Below are 17256 nucleotides of genomic sequence, written 5' to 3'. Positions count from 1 at the left end.
AAAAAAAAAAGAGCCCTGGCTGGCATAGCTCAGTGGATTGAGCTCGGGCTGCAAACCAAAGCATCGCAGGTTTGATTCCCAGTCAGGGCACATGCTTGGGTTGCAGGCTAGGTCCCCAGTGGGGCCACATGAGAAGCAACCTATGTTTCTCTCTTTCTTTCTCCCTCCCTTCCCCTTTCTAAAAATAAATAAATAAAATCTTAAAAAAAAAAAAAAAAGGAGAGGCTATATCACCCTCATGTCCCCAATATGATGTCATGAAAAGGGAACTTTGCCTCTGCAATCTCCCAAGTCTTCAGTGTGGACAGAGATTGGGGGAGGGGGGCGGGCCTTATCCCTGCTCCAAAAGCATCAGTGGGCATAGCCAGGCTGGAGCAAGAGTGCTTCCAAGGTGGCTCGCTCATATCAGCCAGAGCCCTGGCCATCTGACCTGCAGAGCTGTCCCAAGGAAAACAGTGGGTCGGAAAGTTGCCTTTTATGTCCCCACCTTGGAAATGACAAGGCTTTCCTTCAGAGACAGTCTGTTGGTGGCCTGGGGCGGGGGGGGGGGGGGGGGGGGGGGTGCGGCCAGGGGAGTGGTTCCCAAAAGGAACTGGCAAGGACTCCTCTAGATACAGTATGGTAAGGCTCTGGATTGCCTTGTAAAATGAGAAATAAGATCCTTTTGGGAAAAGATAATCCAGCACAGGCCAGGTTTTAGCAGGATCGTCGATGGGACTACTGTAATTACTAAGCATTGTGACAGTGTTTCAGAGAGACGGACAGGGAGCCAGGATTTGGAATCTTCCCTGACTGAGCAGAAGAGGCCGGAAGGGAAAGGGGAGTTCATTAGGGAAGGGTGAGAGGGGTGAGCATGAATTGCTTGGGCTTCAAAGCAGCAGAGGGAGTATCACCTAGAAGTGGCAAGGAGGAGCACCCACCTTCAGGCCCAGTGGCAGGCAGGTGTAAGAGGCAGGGCCGAAGGGAGGAGGCAGGGGCCAGTTCACAGTCTTCAGGGGACTTGGAGAGTGAGAGAAACAAAGGAGAGAGAAAGGAGACAGAGACCAGAGAGAAAGGGAGAGAAAAGACCAGAGAGATGAGAGGACAGAGATCCAGAGATCCAGAGACCAAGGAGGGTCAAGAGCCACGAAAGAGAACGACAGATACAGAGAGAGGGAGGAGAGAGACCCAGAGAGCGGGACACAGCAATCCAGATGACGAGTGACATGGCATCCTAGAAAGAAATCGTAAACAGAAGAGAAAGCGTTGAGTGCGGGGATTCGTAGCGGGTGATAACCTTTACTGTCTCTCTCCACTTTCCCAGCAGAGGGCGCCCGGGACCGCATTCCCAGGAGTCCAGGTAACCAATCCCACCTCCTACCCCCCACCGCCACCCCGGGTCCCGCCAAGCCCAACCGATGGAGCTATTTTTACGCGATGTCACAGGACACCAGCGGCTGGAAGGCCATCCTCTGTCTGTCCTTTGGTCTCTTCGAGTGACCCTGCAACGTCTCCCCAGCCCACCCCCACCTGTTCCTGGCAAGCCCTGCTGTCTTTGGCATCATTCAAGGCTATAGCTCAGGTCTCCCTGGGTCTCCGCATATCTAGCAAAGAACCCAAGTGGAGACCCCGGGAGAGACCCCAGCGAGGGCGCCGGGTGAGGGGTGCGCATGTTCGTGGTTTGCAGCTGCTGGAGGGGCCCAGGACCAGGCAAACCACAGGGGAGAGAGTGGTGGAGCTCACCTAAGACTGATGGTCAGAGAAATTCAGAGAGATGACTCCAGAGACCCCGAGTCCTCCAGAGGCCCTGACACAGAGACTAGTAGTAATTCAGGGAAAGAAAAAGACCCAAAGGGGCGCCCCAGAGAAACCCACAGGCAGAGATCCATACAGAAGACTAAGAGAGAACGAGAGGGAAGAGACCCAGAAAAACAAGCAGAGTCACCCGGACAGAGGGGAGAGACAGAGACCAAGGGACACAACAGGTAAACAGAGACAGACTCCCAAGAAACAAGATTCAAAACAAAGACGGAGACTGGAGACACCAGGGGAGTCCCCCAGGACGGCGAACCCTGAGATAATTGCCGCCTAGAGACACTCAGAGATGCATCCCTGACCAAGATCAAGGGCAAAGCCAGATGCAGAGAATGAGAGAAATGGGTGGAAATTTGTGACTCCAACCCAGGGTCTCAGATACTCATTTAAGAAAGACAGAAGACAGGCAGGCAGGCAGACGAGGGACAAACATGGAAACCCGCAGAGACAGAGACCCTGGGCTACGGACAGGCGGAGGGAAAGGGGACCAGAAAGCGGAATAGACACGGAGAGAGCGTAGCTCGCGGGTGGCTGCGGGGGGGAAAGGCGGGCGCCCCGGCAGAGGGCGCGCGGCTGCCCTCTGCCCCGCCGGGGTCACGGCGCCCCCTCCCCCGCGCCCTGGCCGGAGGGCCGGGCTATTTTTACGCGTGGACATCGGACACCGGGCTGGGGCGGCGGCGGCGGCGGCCGAGGTGGGGCCGGGCCGGGTCGGGCGTCGGGGCCACACGTCCGTCCGCGGGTCGCCGGGGCTGCGCGCGCCATGGAGCCGCGGTGCCCGCCGCCCTGCGGCTGCTGCGAGCGGCTGGTCCTCAACGTGGCCGGGTTGCGGTTCGAGACGCGGGCGCGCACCCTGAGCCGCTTCCCAGACACGCTGCTCGGGGACCCGGCGCGCCGCAGCCGCTTCTACGACGGCGCGCGCCGCGAATACTTCTTCGACCGGCACCGGCCCAGCTTCGACGCCGTGCTCTACTACTACCAGTCCGGCGGCCGGCTTCGGCGGCCGGCGCACGTGCCGCTCGACGTCTTCCTGGAGGAGGTGGCCTTCTACGGGCTGGGCGCGGCGGCCTTGGCGCGCCTGCGCGAGGACGAGGGCTGCCCGGTGCCGCCGGAGCGGCCCCTGCCCAGCCGCGCCTTCGCTCGCCAGCTCTGGCTGCTCTTCGAGTTCCCCGAGAGCTCGCAGGCCGCGCGCGTGCTCGCCGTCGTCTCTGTGCTCGTCATCCTCGTCTCCATTGTCGTCTTCTGCCTCGAGACGCTGCCGGATTTCCGCGACGACCGCGACAAGCCGCTAGCCGCGGTGGCTGCAGCGGGACCGGTGAGGAGGCGAGGCCTCAGGGGAGAGAGGCGGGGCCTCAGCGGAGGGAGGCGGGGTTTGAGAGGAAATGGGCGGAGACTATGGGGGTCTGGCCAATCAAAATCAGATTAAGGGCCCGTGGGAGGCGGGACCTATCAGGAAGGTAGGGTCTGGTTGAGTGGGCGGGGCATTGGGGTCTGGTGGGAGGACCCGACCATTCAAAGGTGGGACAAGGGGCTTTGAGGAATGAGCAACTGACCCAGGGACAGGGCCTGTCAGGGACTCCACCATCAAAATATGGGGGCGCTGAAGGTATGATTTAAGGGGGCGGGGCCTGAGGGTCTGAATAGAAGGACCTGCCCTATCAGAAGGCAGGATTAAGCTAGGTGAGGAACCTGGCTTGAGCAAGGCAGGAGAGGGATACAGGTACCTTAAGAAATCAAAGCTGGGGATGGGAGGAGAGCCTGCAAAATGTGGGGTCTGTGCGGGAAGGATGGCCCGGAGGTGGTGAGAGTCCGGCCTGGAGAAAACGGCTGAGGTAATTGGAGATAGTGGTGGGTCCTCAGGGCCAGGGTAGGAGGTATCCATCCTAAAGAAAATTGGGCTGGGAGCTGTGAGAGGAGGGGTTTGGCAGGCAGAAAGGTCTTTAACCATTACAGTCTGGGCTCGGCTTGGTTTGGGAGGGCAGGGCACAAGCCAGTGGGGCCACATTAGGGACCCTCCCTGCCTCGAAAACCCATGCTGGGGGAAGGCTTTGGAATGGATGAGGTTGAACCTCACTAGACATCATTTCAGGAGGCCCCACCAGTCAAGAATGAGGGACCACAGAATCAGCCCTCCCTGGGGTCCTGGGAAAGAGTCTGTGACAGCTGGATCCCTGGTGGCCTTGGGGACAGCAGCTGTTGGCCAATTTGTAGAGCAGTAGTTGGATATTTCAACAACGATCACGGCCGTTCCAGGGTGCCCCAGCCCTGGCGTGGTCCTCCCTGAAGCCCTTCCTTCTTGCAGCTCCCCAGTCGGCTGAACGGCTCCAGCCCTGCACCTGGACCCCCAGCTCGCATGCCCTTCGACGACCCTTTTTTTGTGGTGGAGACACTGTGCATCTGCTGGTTCTCCTTCGAGCTGCTGGTGCGTCTGTTGGTTTGCCCGAGCAAGACAGTCTTCTTCAAGAACGTGATGAACCTCATTGATTTCGTGGCCATCTTGCCCTACTTTGTGGCTCTGGGCACTGAGCTGGCCCGGCAGCGGGGCGTGGGTCAGCCCGCCATGTCCTTGGCCATCCTGCGAGTCATCCGGCTGGTGCGCGTCTTCCGCATCTTCAAGCTGTCACGGCACTCCAAGGGCCTGCAGATCCTGGGCCAGACGCTGCGGGCCTCCATGCGCGAGCTGGGCCTCCTTATCTTCTTCCTCTTCATCGGCGTGGTCCTCTTTTCCAGCGCCGTCTACTTCGCCGAGGTCGACCGGGAAGACTCCTATTTCACCAGCATCCCTGAGTCCTTCTGGTGGGCGGTGGTCACCATGACCACCGTTGGCTATGGGGACATGGCACCAGTCACCGTGGGCGGCAAGATCGTGGGCTCTCTGTGCGCTATTGCTGGTGTGCTGACCATTTCCCTGCCTGTGCCGGTCATTGTCTCCAACTTCAGCTACTTTTACCACCGAGAGACAGAGGGTGAAGAGGCCGGAATGTACAGCCACGTGGACACGCAGCCCTGTGGCCCCCTGGAGGGCAAGGTCAACGGGGGATTAGTGGATGGAGAGGTGCCCGAGCTAGCACCTCCGCTCTGGCCGCCCCCGGGAAAACACATGGTCACTGCAGTGTGAGAGCAAGTTGAGGCCAGCAGGACCTCACATTTCTGTGGAGGGAGGGGTGAGGGGGGAGGCAGGGAAGGGTGGAGGGGAAGGGGGTTGGGTTTAGGAAGAACTAGGTTAAGTGGCAATGAGCTGAGGAATGCTGAGTCTTTTTATTGGGTCCTGAGTTGCGGTTTGGTACCTCTGTAGGTCCCTCCTTAGGTGGCAGCGAATGGTGGTGGGTTATGCTGAGCTGAGGGAGAAGCTACATCAGTTTCTTTTGCGTTGGTTTTCGCAAGGCTGTGGAACCTTTGGGGTAGCGTTGAAATAGAGCCGGTCACGTAGTTTTGTGAGTTTCTTTGTTCTCCGTCAGGTTGGGTTGGGTCAGGTCGGGCTGGGTTGTGAATCTAAGTGAGTCTTGTCTGACTGCCTCGCGCAGGATTCTGTGGGTTTTATGAGTCCCCTAGGGCCATGGTGGGTTCAGTGAGGTGGCCACCCAGAGCATTGTTGGGACTGACTGATTGCGTGCTTGCACATACTGTTGCAGAGTTGAGACATGTTGGAAAGTGTGTGGCTTTGTGATTCTTCTGGGGCTGTGTTATTTTAGGTTCTGCGAACTTGTGAGTCATGTAGGAATACACAGAGGCAAAGGGATAGAATGTGAGCTTTCTATGTCACATCAGCATCAGTTGGGTGGGAAGGTCTGACCACAGGAATCTCGCAGGGTGCTGTTGAGTTGAACTGTGCAGCATTGTGTGGCTGGATGCTTCCAGGGCTACACGGACCTGAGCCGTATGGAGTTGTAGGACCATGGGGGTCTCACGGGGCCAGTTCATAGGGTCAGGCCGAGGTGAGCTGCACTGAATTTGCCATCGTGGGTCCGGTAGGAACGTTGGGTGGAGTTGGCCTGTATGTGTGAACTCCCTGGGGCCATGTGGGTTTGTTCTGGATGAAGTGGCAACACCAGCACCCAGGGGCATCGGCACTGGGGAGGAGTCGTGTATCAGGGAGCGAAGGGGCTATGGTGGAGTCTGGGAGACAACTGAACCTTCTGCTTACTGCACACCTGTTTTATTTTGCCATGAAAACCTTCTTGCTCTCTGTCCTTGCCTACAGTTTTGCTTCCAGACATGGACGTCAGAGCCACCAGGGAAGGTGGAGGGAGGGGGACAGTGTCTGCACTTTGTCTAGACATGGCGGGGGGTGGGGGGGGGGGACAGAGACCTAGGGAAGGACAGAGACTCAAAGAAGAGAAAAAAGCCCAAAGTAGAGGGAAGAAAGACACACAGAGTGAGGAGCAGAGACTCAGAAAGGAGGAGACAAAGACCCAGAGGGAAGGGGGCAGAAACCCAAATCGAGAGGGAGACAGAGACCAAGAGTGGGGCATGGAGACCCAGAGCGGGGTATCAGGCACAGAGAGAGAGAGAGAAAGAGAGAGAGAGAGAGACAGAGAGAGAGAGCGCGCGCACACACGCACCCAGAGCTGGAGGCAGACCAGAGTGCCCGAGAGAAAGAACCAGAGGAGAAAATGGTGGAACAAGTCAGTGCTGCTGAGCCTGAGAGAGACGCAGTCTCCATTCCACAGAATCCCAAACTGGGGCATGCCGCCCCATCTTCCCGAGGCCCGAGAACACTGTCAGATGAACCGGGCGAAACCTGAGTCTTAAGAGCATGAGAGTGGCTTTCCAAGGTCAGGCAGCCCGTCACTGTCACCAGGGGCCAGGGCTCATGGCCGTCTGCCTGGCCCCACGTGTCTCGTCCTCCTCTTGGCATGCACAAGACCTCCTGAGTCCAAACAGCCCCACAGACAAGGAAACCGAGGCTCAGAGGGGAGGGCATCACCCAAGGTCACGAAGCCAAACATTGGGTGGGGTCTTTCCATACAGAGGGCATTTGGAGGAGGGGGAGGGGGAAATCGCTAACACATACAGGGCTTCCTGTGTGCCAGGCATCATTCAAATACTTTACTCGTATTAATTTATTAAAACCCCAGTGGTTTACACAGTGTGGTTGTTGTTATTTTTAGCGATAACAACCCCCCCTTCTTTTTTGATCAAATGAAATCTTACTTAGAGGCACCAGGCTGACCCATCAGAAGGGAACGGGTGACTCAGAATGTGGCAAGACGCTCTGTGTGGCACCCCTGACTTAACCCAACTACTTCTTCACGCAGAGAGATAGGAGAAGGCACTGACTGCGGGAAGAGTTCGATAAAGGTCGGAAATCACATAACCTTTAGGTGGTCACTTTGCTTGGAAACGGAGAGAAAGGCACACCTGGAGACAGGAACGGAGACAGGCCCCCCAGGGGTGGCAGACCCAGGCAGAGGCGTAAAGGCAGGCACAGAGTGCCGCACAGAGAGGCCCAAAGAGGAGGAGGCACAGGCAGAGAGGAGCCGAGGCCCATGGAGAGGACGCGGGACAGCGGCAAAAAGAGACACCCATGGGGATGGGGGGGTGGGCAGACGAGAGGAGGGCAGCGGACAGGGAGGGGCTCAGAGACCCAGGGGGAGGATGAAGACCCACAGGATGGGGGGGGGAGGTGTCAGAGATCCAGAGGGGGAGCAGAGATGGGGGTGGGGGTACAGAGACCTGGGGAGAGGGGGACAGAAACTGCTGCCCAGTGACTCCTCTCTGCTTCCTCTCCCGGGCCATCCGGCTGGAGCCGGGGTGTTGCACAGGCTGCCTCTAGCAGGAACGGGCCGTGCTGGGTGCTACGGGACGGGGAGAGGGAGGAGTGTGGAGAGGTCAGGGAGATGACTCCACTGGACACTGGAGGCCTGGGAAGTGCCCCTCCCCCGCCCCAAGAAACAACTGTGTCTGCATTCTGTGTTGCCTTGGCTGTGATGGGGCAGAGGAGAGGGGAACACCCTCATCGGGGACACCCTTCCTGCCCCCTTGCCATGCTATATTTAGGAGGGAGGGGTATGGGATGCCCTCCCCCCAGAAGGCAAGTGTCAACTTCCCTCCTGAAAATAACTCAGGGGAGGGCCCTGAGACAGGACTGTCCCAGACTCCAGCTCCCATGTCGCTGTCTAGGGTCTCTGACTGTCTCTCTGGGGCTCTGTCCCCCTTCTGGGCTCTGGCCCCATCTCTCCAGGTGTCTGTCTCCTCTTTGGGTCTGTGTCTTCTCTCTCTCTCTGACTTTCTGTCCCCCTATTTCCCTTGGACTCTGTCCCCTTTTCCTCCCCGTTTCTGTGCCTTTCACCCGCCTCCCTTCGTCTGTCACTACTGACTTTCTTTCTCTAAGGTCATTCTGTCCCCAAACCATATCCATCTCCGAGTCCTACAATACCTTGACGTTCTCTTATCTGAGCTCAGGACAAGACCCTCTCCCCAGACCCCACCCAGGAAATTCCAGGAGAGAAGCCCTCGTGGGAGAGCCCCCCGCATTCACTGTCTCCCCGGCCTGGGGCCTTATCACTGCCCAAGTCCAGCTGGTTAATGTCTGGCCCTGAGCTCCTGGGAAAGAGGATGAGAGCAGAGGGTGGGAATCTGCCTGGGGATTGACACTTCACTGGCAAGAGAATGCAAAGGAATCCCAAGCCCAGACTCACGGGTCCGAGAGAGGAGGGGCTGGGCGCTCGGATTCCTGGGTCTGAGGGAGGAGGGGGAATGGGGGTTCCCACTCCCCGGTCCGAGGGAGGAGGGGCCTGGGGGCCTGGATTCCTGGGTCTGAGGGAGGAGACGCTGGGGGTCTCCACTCCCGGAGCACAGGGAGGAGGGGCCGGGGGCCCGGACTCCTGAGACCGAGGCGGGCGGAGGGCTGAGCGAGCCAGGCCGGGCTTCCAAGGTCCCGGCCCGCGTGTAGAAGGCGGGATCCCCCGGCCCCTCCTCCGCCGTCCGGCGCCGCCCCGCCCCCGCCCCCGACCCGGGCCCTCCGGAGCGTGTGCAGCGAGGAGCCGGCGGGCGAGCGCGCGTCCCTGCAGCCGACGAGCAGGAGGAGGAGGTGCCGCCGCGCCAGGGGCAGCCAAGGGAGCCGAGGAGGGCGCCCCAGGTAAGAGCCTCGGCGCCTCCTCCTGCGGGATTCCGGCGTCCGGGTCGCCCTGCCCCCGGGTAGGGAGGGACGTGGGCGGGGCCGTCAGGGGCGGGGCTTGGCGGAGGAAACTGAGGCAGGAGAGAAACATCTCGGAAGAGCGGCGGGTTCCCCCGGAGGGGTCTCAAGGGTCCGGACAGTCAGCCCGAATCTTTTGCGAGTCCGTGTTTCTGAGTGCCTGGGGAGGAGGGGCCCTGAACTTCAGAACTCCTGGGTCTGAGGGAGGAGGAATTCGGGGGCCTGGACTCCTGCTGCTGAGGGAGGGGCCGGGGGGTCTAGCCACCAAGGGGCCAGGCAGCCGAGACCCAGGACTCCGGGTCTGAGGGAAGAGGCAGCTGGGGACCTACACTCCTGGTCCCGTGCGCGCCCCTCTTCACACCCCACCTTCCCACTCCTCATCTCGCAGCCAGGGCAGGCAGCCTCTCCAGGTATGCGCAGCAGGAGTCTTGGACGGGCCCTGGCCTGTCCCGTGTGGGGAAAACATTCCAGTAAGCAGCCTCGGGGACCCAGGGCTTCTTGAGTGTGGGCCCTCAGGTACCCGGGTGTCCAGCCCAGCCCCACCCCCACCCTGTCTGAGAGATGAATGGGCCGAGGAGGATGTAATCTTTTCCAGCCTCGCCCCTCCCCTCTCCTCCCCCATCTGCTTTCCATCGCAGCCAGGAGCCATCACCTGCGCAGGGAAGGAGGCCTCTGGAAAGGGGGCGTGGCCTCGACTCTCGGGTACCCTACACTTTAAAAGGAACCCTGGAAGGGGAGCGTCAGGGGTTCAGGCCCCTTCCCCCAACCTGCCTGTATAACCTGCCGCTTCCCTTCTTCCCCTAGGTAGTTGCCCCCTCCCTCTACTGAGATGTCAGGAAGGAGGGGGCCGCCTGTGTCCCCCCCAGGGGCCCCCTGGAGCCTGGGGGCCCCCAGCCCGGAAGCTCGGAGGTGGAGTAGGTGCTGACAGGTCCGGTAACCACCCTTTCCCAGAACCACAGGCTTCCAGAATGTTGTAGAGAACATGCAGTATCCCCACACCTCCGCCTGCATCTCCCAGCCCCAGGTCACTGTCACAGCCAGGGAAACCGAGGCCCTGCCTGACTTGTCTTGCCTTGTGACTGGAGCTGAAGTTGGGTCACCCTAGAATTCCAGGACTGGCTTTTCTCAGAGTTTCGGGACCTCAGACCTCCTCCAGGCTGTGGGACTTAGGGTCCCTTGGGGTTTCGGAGGCAGTGTGGCAGGGTGCAGTTGCTCAGACCGGGGTCCCAGTTCTGGCATTTGCTGGCTGTGTGACCTGGTACAAGTTGCTAACCTCTCTGAGCCTGTATTTCCCTAATTGCTGGCTATTATTAGTAACAGTAGTAGAATAATTATAATTATTAGTAGTAATAGGAGTAGAAGAATCTGGAAGGTAGACATTATCCAATCCTAGGACACAGGGTCCCCCGAGGTTCTAGAACAAAGGCCCCCCTGTGGTTCTGCCATGCAGGCCCCCCCAGTTGTTACCCTCTTCTCTAACTCCAGCTTTCCTCTCCCCCTCAGGTGTTCAGCGAGATGCTCCCCCACCCCTCATGGTCCCTCCCCATCCTCCTCCTCAGCCTCCTCCCCTGTGTTCCAGTGGAACCCCACCCCCCGCCCTCGCCATTGCCCGCATTTCCAGCCCCTGAGTGGGACCTCCTGTCCCCCCGAGTAGTACTGTCCAGGGGTGCCCCCTCAGGCCCCCCTTTGCTCTTCCTGCTGGAGGCTGGGGCCTTCGGGGAGCCCCCAGGCAGCCCTGCTAACCGCACTCGGCGAGGGGTGAGCGAGACAGCACCCGCGAGTCGCCGGGGAGAGCTGGCTGTGTGCGATGCTGTCAGCAGCTGGGTGACAGACCGCCGGACGGCTGTGGACCTGCGTGGGCGCGAGGTGGAGGTGCTGGGCGAGGTGCCTGCGGCTGGCGGCAGTCCCCTCCGCCAGTATTTCTTTGAGACCCGCTGCAAGGCTGACAACACAGGGGAAGGTGGTCCCGGTGCAGGCGGAGGGGGCTGCCGGGGCGTGGACCGGAGGCACTGGGTGTCCGAGTGTAAGGCCAAGCAGTCCTATGTGCGGGCATTGACCACCGATGCTCAGGGCCGTGTGGGCTGGCGATGGATCCGAATCGACACGGCCTGTGTCTGCACACTCCTCAGCCGGACTGGCCGGGCCTGAGGCCCGTGCCTAGGAACTGGACCCACAGAGGAAGAAAGAGAGCAGGTTGCCAAGGGACCTCAGGCGTGACTTGGCTGCTCTGGGCCTTGTTTTGGGAACTGGTTCAATGGTCACAAAAATCATGGCTCTCTGATTTTGAGAGCTCAATCTGTACAATTTGTACGAAGCAAAACCAAATAGGGTTTTGAAGGATGAATAGGAGTCCTCCTGTGAACCCGAGGGTGATGATGATGATGACAGCCCGTGTTTTCTGACTGCCTGCTGTTTGTCAGCTCTAATATACGACTTGTCACATCAGCTTGGTGGACTTAACCCTGGAGGCCTGTGGCTTCTAAGTTGCTGACTATGTGATCTCAGGGGACATCACCTCGCCCATCCTGGAGAGAGTGACAGGGAGGGACTGTGCTAAGGAGTCAGTTGGGGAGCATAAAAACTGGAATGTGTGAGCAACTGGCTGGAAGCTAGGATTCGAATGGGAAGTTAACTAGGTCAGATGGGGCAAGAATGCTCTGTTTTGTGATATGACCTACCTGTCACAGTAGGTATGCAAGATAGGAGGTCAGGATGCTAGAGAATTTGGCCCTGGTGGGGACTTAGAGTCAGGTTTCCACCACCCTTCCCTGTCTCGACCTTTACCCCACATTGGGAAAGAAATAAACACTAACATTGTCCAGCTTGAGGAGGCCATGAGGTTCTGACCCACTGGCCTGACCCCTGGAGAGGATCAGGGGTCATTTGGACACTGATAGGCCAGAACAACCCAACAGGGGTGGGGACCCTAGAAACCTGAGTGAGGGGGCCAGAAGGCAGTTTCAGTGTTCCCTGTCTACAGAATGGGTCGGCAGGATGAGTTAGTGGGGCCAAGGAGCCAGGGGCCTCAGCCAAAAGATCTTTAAAGCGAGGCAGTGACCAGAGAAGTCAGGGGCAGACCCCCCATCCTCAGGGCACCCCATCACGTATTCCCACTCCACAGCTTCACACTGTTACCAACACACAGGCTTTATTAGAGAGCCAGCTCTGGGCTGAGGGCATAGAGATCCGGCACCATCACAGACTGGGCCCCTGGGGAGAAGGGTGGGGCGGCCTCTGAGGCTGCATCTCTGTCCCAGGTCTGCAGTTCTGGTCTCTCTTTCTTTCTTTTGCCGCTTCCCCATCTCATGTCTCTGGGACAGGAGCTCTTTTTCTGTCTCTGTTTCTTAGTCACTGTCTCTCACCCATTCTTGTATTTCTTCTTATTCGTCAAAGCTCTTTCCGCACCCCCACCACTGGCTTTGTGGCTTAGTCCTTCCCTGGGTATTTCTCCCGCTCTGCCCGCCCCTGTGTCCAGGTGGAAATTTTCAGCCAAATCAAAGGCAGCAGGGCAGACAAAGCGGACACTGACGCTGACGCTGCACACGTAGGGAGGGAGGGACGGCCCGCGGGAAATCGTTAGCCTCAGGTAGACAGGCCTGGCTGAGGGAGCGGGCTGCTGCGAGGGCCGGGACCCTACAGGAATGGGGGCTGAGAGTGTTTCTCACGGATTTCCTGATGTGCTGGGTGGTCTCTACCCGCCTCTCCCTCTGGGTCTCTGCCCGGACTGTTCCCTGCTCCCTAGGTCTTTGACCACTTCCGCTCTGGTTTCTGTCTCCCTCTCTGCTGTGCCCTCTTTGGTCCCCCCCCCCCCCCGCCCACCCCCACACCAGGGGTGTCTCTAAAACTCTAAAATTGGACTTTTGATTCCCCTTCCCTTGTTTCCCGAGTCTGCCCTTCTGTCTGGGTGCGCCCCCCGCAACCTCTCTAAGTTTCTGTGGTCCTCTTGGGGTCTCTGCCCTCTTTGTCCAAGTCCCTGTCCCTCGGTGCCCGGTGCCGGGGACTTTTTCTCACAGTACCCACCCACCCGCCGGCAGGCCCTCCATTGGCTGGATTCAGCCAGGGCGGGTTCTGTCACCTAGGGCAACAGCAACAACAAACCTCCTGCTTGGCTATGGGGAGGGGGAGGGATCATGGCCAGCCAGACCCTAGCTCTGCGCTGTGGCCCTCCCAGGCCCCCCATCTCCGGGACGGAGCTGCCTGGATGCTGGCCCAAGTGGCATCTCACCAGCAGTGGCGTGGCCCACCATATTATCCCACCCGCGCCCTTCCCTCCGCCCACCTTCCAGGTGAGAGGACCCCTAGGTTCCTCACCAAGAGGAGCCTGGAAGTCCAGACTCCTGTGTCTGAAGGAGGAGGGGCCCAAAGGTCCAGACACCTTGCTGAAAGAAAGGGGGATCGGTGGCTTGGACTCCTAACTGAAGCAGGAGCGTCTCTGAGTTCTGGGTCCGTGGAGGAAAGGCCAGGGAACCTGGATGCCTGGAACGGGAGAGCGGGAAGGGCTGGGGACCGACGCGGGGAGGTCAAGGCTGGTGGGCCAGGCGCCTGAGTTTTTGTAGCTGACGTCCCGCGCCTTCTGCCCAGTCCGCCGAGGCGGAGCCCTTGCCCCCAGCCGCAAAGCAGGGTTTGCACATCGGGGCTTTCGACGAGGTCATCAACAGATGGGAGACGACTTCTGGCTCGGCTTTTGTGCCCAAGACCTACGGCGGGCCGTACGCGCAGCCCAGGGCCCCAGAACCTGCGGACCCCATGCGGATTATAGGGATCAAGGATTTAGGGGAAAAGGTGAGGTTCTAGGATGCCCAGGTCCGTGGAGGGGGGTGGGGGGGGGACAGGGCCGAGGACCGCAGTTCCGTCCCGGGAACCTCCACGTTGGGTGCCCGCATCGCCTTCCCGCAGCTCAGACACCACAGCTGGCGCCTCCCTCTGATCACAAAGTGCCAGTGCAGCGAGGCGAGGGCGCAGTACTCCGGCTGGCCCGACCTGGACCGGAGTGTCACCGGCTACGTCGCGCTCCAGCCCCCGGCGCCGGCGGACCACCACTGCGGGGGCCCTTCTCAGGTAGCGGAGAAAACCACGCGGGCACGGGCAGACAGAGCTTGGAGCTCCTGGGGCGGGTCAGAAGGGCCGAAGTATACGCCAGGGACCAGACTGAGACGCTGGGGCGGGGTGAGAAGGAATTTTTAGCCTGGAGGCGTGGCTAAAGGCTCTGGGGTGAAATTAGGAGAGTAAGGAATAAGGAGAAGGGGCTTCGCCATTTGGACATGGGGACTGAAGACCCTAAATCCCAGCTATGAGGCTAGGGGCCGCAACTAGCAAATGCTGAGGCGGTTTCTGAGGCTGGGGCGGATCCAGGCAGAACATTGGTCTTGGATATTCTGGGGGAGCCAGAGGCGGGCTAGGCTTTCTGGGAAGGGATGAAGCTAGGAGGACTTGTCGGCCAAGGTGTGGCTCAATTCCAGCTTCAGGACAAGGGAAGTGTAAGTCTGGGGGGCTTGGCTTTCTTTTCTATGACAGGCAGAAAGTGTTCGGGATCAGAGTGACCCTAGTAAGGGTTCTGATTTGGGGAGCAAAGCGAACGTGGGCTGGCATCAATTGGTCAGGAAGGCTTGTGATTCTGGGGGCGGGTGTGAAGGCCGGGTCCAGAAAGGCTGTTGAGTCTGAAGGAAGAGGAGTTCTCAGTCTGGGACCCAAGGCTTTGAAAGGGATATGAAATCTCTTTGGGGCATTCCTCCTGCCCGACCCCCCTCAGGCTCTGCTCCCCTGGATGAAGAACCCCAAGCTAGTCGGCCAGCCTTTCACAGGACCCGACCAGAGCATCCTGGACCGCCACCAGTTCTATCTGTCCACCTCAGCCCGGGACTTCCGGGCCTACTCAAAGTGAGCCTGGGTTTCCATCCGCAATAACCCCCGCCCAGCCCCGCGGAGGCTGGTGGAACGCCTAGGCCCCTGTTGTCAGCTCCCCCTCTCTGACTTAGAACCAGAAGGTCGGACCCCAGACCCTGCCTTTTTTTGGCGCCCAGGTATTCTTAAGCGTCAAGCCTCAGGACAACGAAGCCTGCGGAGGGCCCAGGAGCCAGTTCTGGATCTAGGAGCAGGGCCCTGCCGGAGTGGGGCGGAGCTCCTTTGGCATGCGAGTCCCCAGATACTCCATCCCAAAGTTGCGAAAAACTTCCCGGCGCTAACGTACCTCCAGCGCCCAAGAATCCAGGCTAGGAGTCCCCAGCCCCATTCTAAGTGTGAGGAGGCCCCGGACTCCTCACAACGCAGGAGGGTTCCGTTCTGCTGCGTCCTCAGGCCCCGAGGTCTGAATCCTCAGACGCCTCCAGAGGGTTCAGCTGTGCTCTCCCCACCCTGCCTCCCCCAACAGGAAGGAGTTGCTTGGATACCCCGGCAAGGGCTCGCTGAACTACTGGAACTTCGAGGAGACTCCCAAGGCGTGGGGCCACGGCCCGCAGCAGCCGCTCTGTCCGCCCTCCTCTCGGATCCGTGTGCCCCGTGCCCGCCCGGTGACGCCTGCTGTGCCGCACCGCGGGGCGCTACCTCTGGTTCAGGAATCCTACAGCGCCCCACTGCACCCGATCCGCCGGCTTGATCGCTTTTGCCCTCTGGAGCTTCCCTGGGGAGGCCCCCACTGGAAGCCTGTGCCCGGCATCTACAGCATGCCGCAAGCCTACCGCACCGAGTACTCCAACTACGGCAGTTGGAAGCCGGCTCTCGTCTGAGCTGCAGCACCAGCCCCGCCCGCAGACAGCTCCCCCTGGGCGGAGTCTGAGCCTACCCTGGAAGACAGCATCTGAGCACACAGTAGGCGGGACTGAGCTTGGGAACCCCACCCATCAAGTGGGACGGGACAGGGCTTGGGGCACACCCACTGGGCGGTGGGCGGGGCGAGCCACACAGGATTATAGAGGCGGTGGTGGGCGGGGAATACGTACTTTGGGATGTGGGTCAGCGGGTGGGAGGTGCCCTTGGTGGCATATGGGGCTGAGCTTATCTTTGTCAATGACAGTGTAAAGCAGCGTCGAGGCCCAGGAGCTCGACCACTACATCAGATAAACAACAAAAAAAAACCCTAGGGAGGATTGGATGGCGCAGATGTAGCTTTTATAGTTCACAGTACAGGGAGCACCAGTGGCGGCAGATGGAGGGACCACGCGTCCCTGAGTCCGAGACGTGTTTGAAGGGGTCCCAGACAGAGGGGGCCTGTGCCTTGCTCGTGACTCTCTAAACTACATTCCCTCAGTGTGTACTCTCAGAGAGAAAGGGTCTAGAAGCAGTCAGTCACACAGAGCAAGAAGCCTCTCCCAAAAGGAGATAAGGAGGGGATTACAGTCCATTTACAAAGCCAAACACATTCCTTCTGGCCAGGGGCCCTCCAGCCAACCTGCCTCTTTCAGGAGGCTGCTGTACCTTTCAGTGAGGTGGGAGGGGCCTGATGGCAGAGGGGCCCTCCAATCTCTACTGAGGGCGCCGGCCTTTTCCTGTACCCGATGTCCCATGAGATGGGTGCCTTGGTTGCTCTCTATGATATCCGGGGTCCCATAGGTGGCACAGAGCTACATTAGGCCTTGGGTGGCCCGCTTGCACGGGTCTGCTTGCGGCAGGCCAGGAGTCATGTTCACGCATGCCAGGGCACAGCATGAGCCTTAGGTGGTGGCAGGGGTCCAACGTGGTCCACCTGCCAGCGGGTCGGGGGGTGTTCCCCTGTCACAGGCCACCCGTATCTTGAAGGGGCAGCAATGAGGGTGCTCCTCTGCACAGATCAGAGTGATGGAGCAGCAGACCCCAAGCCTCTAGCCCTTCCCATAAAGTCTCCTGTCTTGCACGGCGCATCTTTCACGGAGGCACTTGGCCGTGTCTTTACTGGAGCCTCTTCCAATAGCGGGGGCGTGCCAGGTCATCGGCTGGGCATTGTCCGGGCTGCGGAGAGGCTGACGTCCGTCGTCTTGGTAAAGCGTTATCACCATTTCCAGACTATGCTCATAGATGTCCTTCTATAGGCCCTGCCCCACAGGGGTTTTCCAGCCACTTGCCGATCGTCTCGCTGCCACCAGGGTCAGTCCTGTGTACACCACCCAGCTGTCTGTGTGCATGGTCACCGGCCCAGGTTCTCGGGCTCTGACTCTCCAGAAGGTTCTCAATTCAGCCCATTGGCTACTTCGTCTGGAGCCACCTTCCATACACACACCATCCGTGCTGGGCTGGTAGGCCTCTGCCCTCTAGGTGGGCGGCTGGCCCCGGTAGGAACCACCAATATACTGGGTGTCCTCAGGCACAGGGGCTTGTCCCTCGTTAATAGTAGGCCCAGGAGCGGGAAGAAGAGCTCG

General features: G+C 59.6%; 3 protein-coding genes across 4 annotated transcripts; all 3 read left to right on the top strand.

Annotated features, from left to right (window-relative positions):
• Positions 1 to 1107: 1107 nt before the first annotated feature.
• Positions 1108 to 7240, top strand: KCNA7 (potassium voltage-gated channel subfamily A member 7). Its single transcript, XM_028529915.2, has 2 exons — positions 1108 to 3106; positions 4094 to 7240. The coding sequence occupies exons 1-2, from the start codon at positions 2555 to 2557 to the stop codon at positions 4907 to 4909; spliced, it is 1368 nt and encodes a 455-aa protein (XP_028385716.1). The 5' UTR covers positions 1108 to 2554; the 3' UTR covers positions 4910 to 7240.
• Positions 7241 to 8738: 1498 nt separating this feature from the next.
• NTF4 (neurotrophin 4) lies at positions 8739 to 11753 on the top strand. 2 transcript variants are annotated; one of them, XM_036012519.1, is made up of 3 exons: positions 8739 to 8872; positions 9734 to 9857; positions 10433 to 11753. In XM_036012519.1, exon 3 carries the CDS (start codon positions 10445 to 10447, stop codon positions 11075 to 11077), a length of 633 nt encoding a protein of 210 aa, XP_035868412.1. In that variant the 5' UTR covers positions 8739 to 8872; positions 9734 to 9857; positions 10433 to 10444; the 3' UTR covers positions 11078 to 11753. The 2 variants fall into 2 exon arrangements, with proteins under 2 accessions (XP_035868412.1, XP_035868413.1); XM_036012520.1 differs by lacking the exon at positions 8739 to 8872 and adding an exon at positions 9177 to 9339.
• A 1077-nt stretch (positions 11754 to 12830) lies between these two features.
• LOC114510891 lies at positions 12831 to 16016 on the top strand. Its single transcript, XM_028529395.2, has 5 exons — positions 12831 to 13215; positions 13511 to 13711; positions 13826 to 13987; positions 14679 to 14806; positions 15297 to 16016. The coding sequence occupies exons 1-5, from the start codon at positions 13060 to 13062 to the stop codon at positions 15649 to 15651; spliced, it is 1002 nt and encodes a 333-aa protein (XP_028385196.1). The 5' UTR covers positions 12831 to 13059; the 3' UTR covers positions 15652 to 16016.
• The last annotated feature ends 1240 nt before the right edge of the window (positions 16017 to 17256 follow it).

This window comes from Phyllostomus discolor, chromosome 12, assembly GCF_004126475.2.
Source record: "Phyllostomus discolor isolate MPI-MPIP mPhyDis1 chromosome 12, mPhyDis1.pri.v3, whole genome shotgun sequence".
Lineage (NCBI taxonomy): Eukaryota > Metazoa > Chordata > Mammalia > Chiroptera > Phyllostomidae > Phyllostomus > Phyllostomus discolor.
This window is presented reverse-complemented; position numbering and strand designations above follow the sequence as displayed.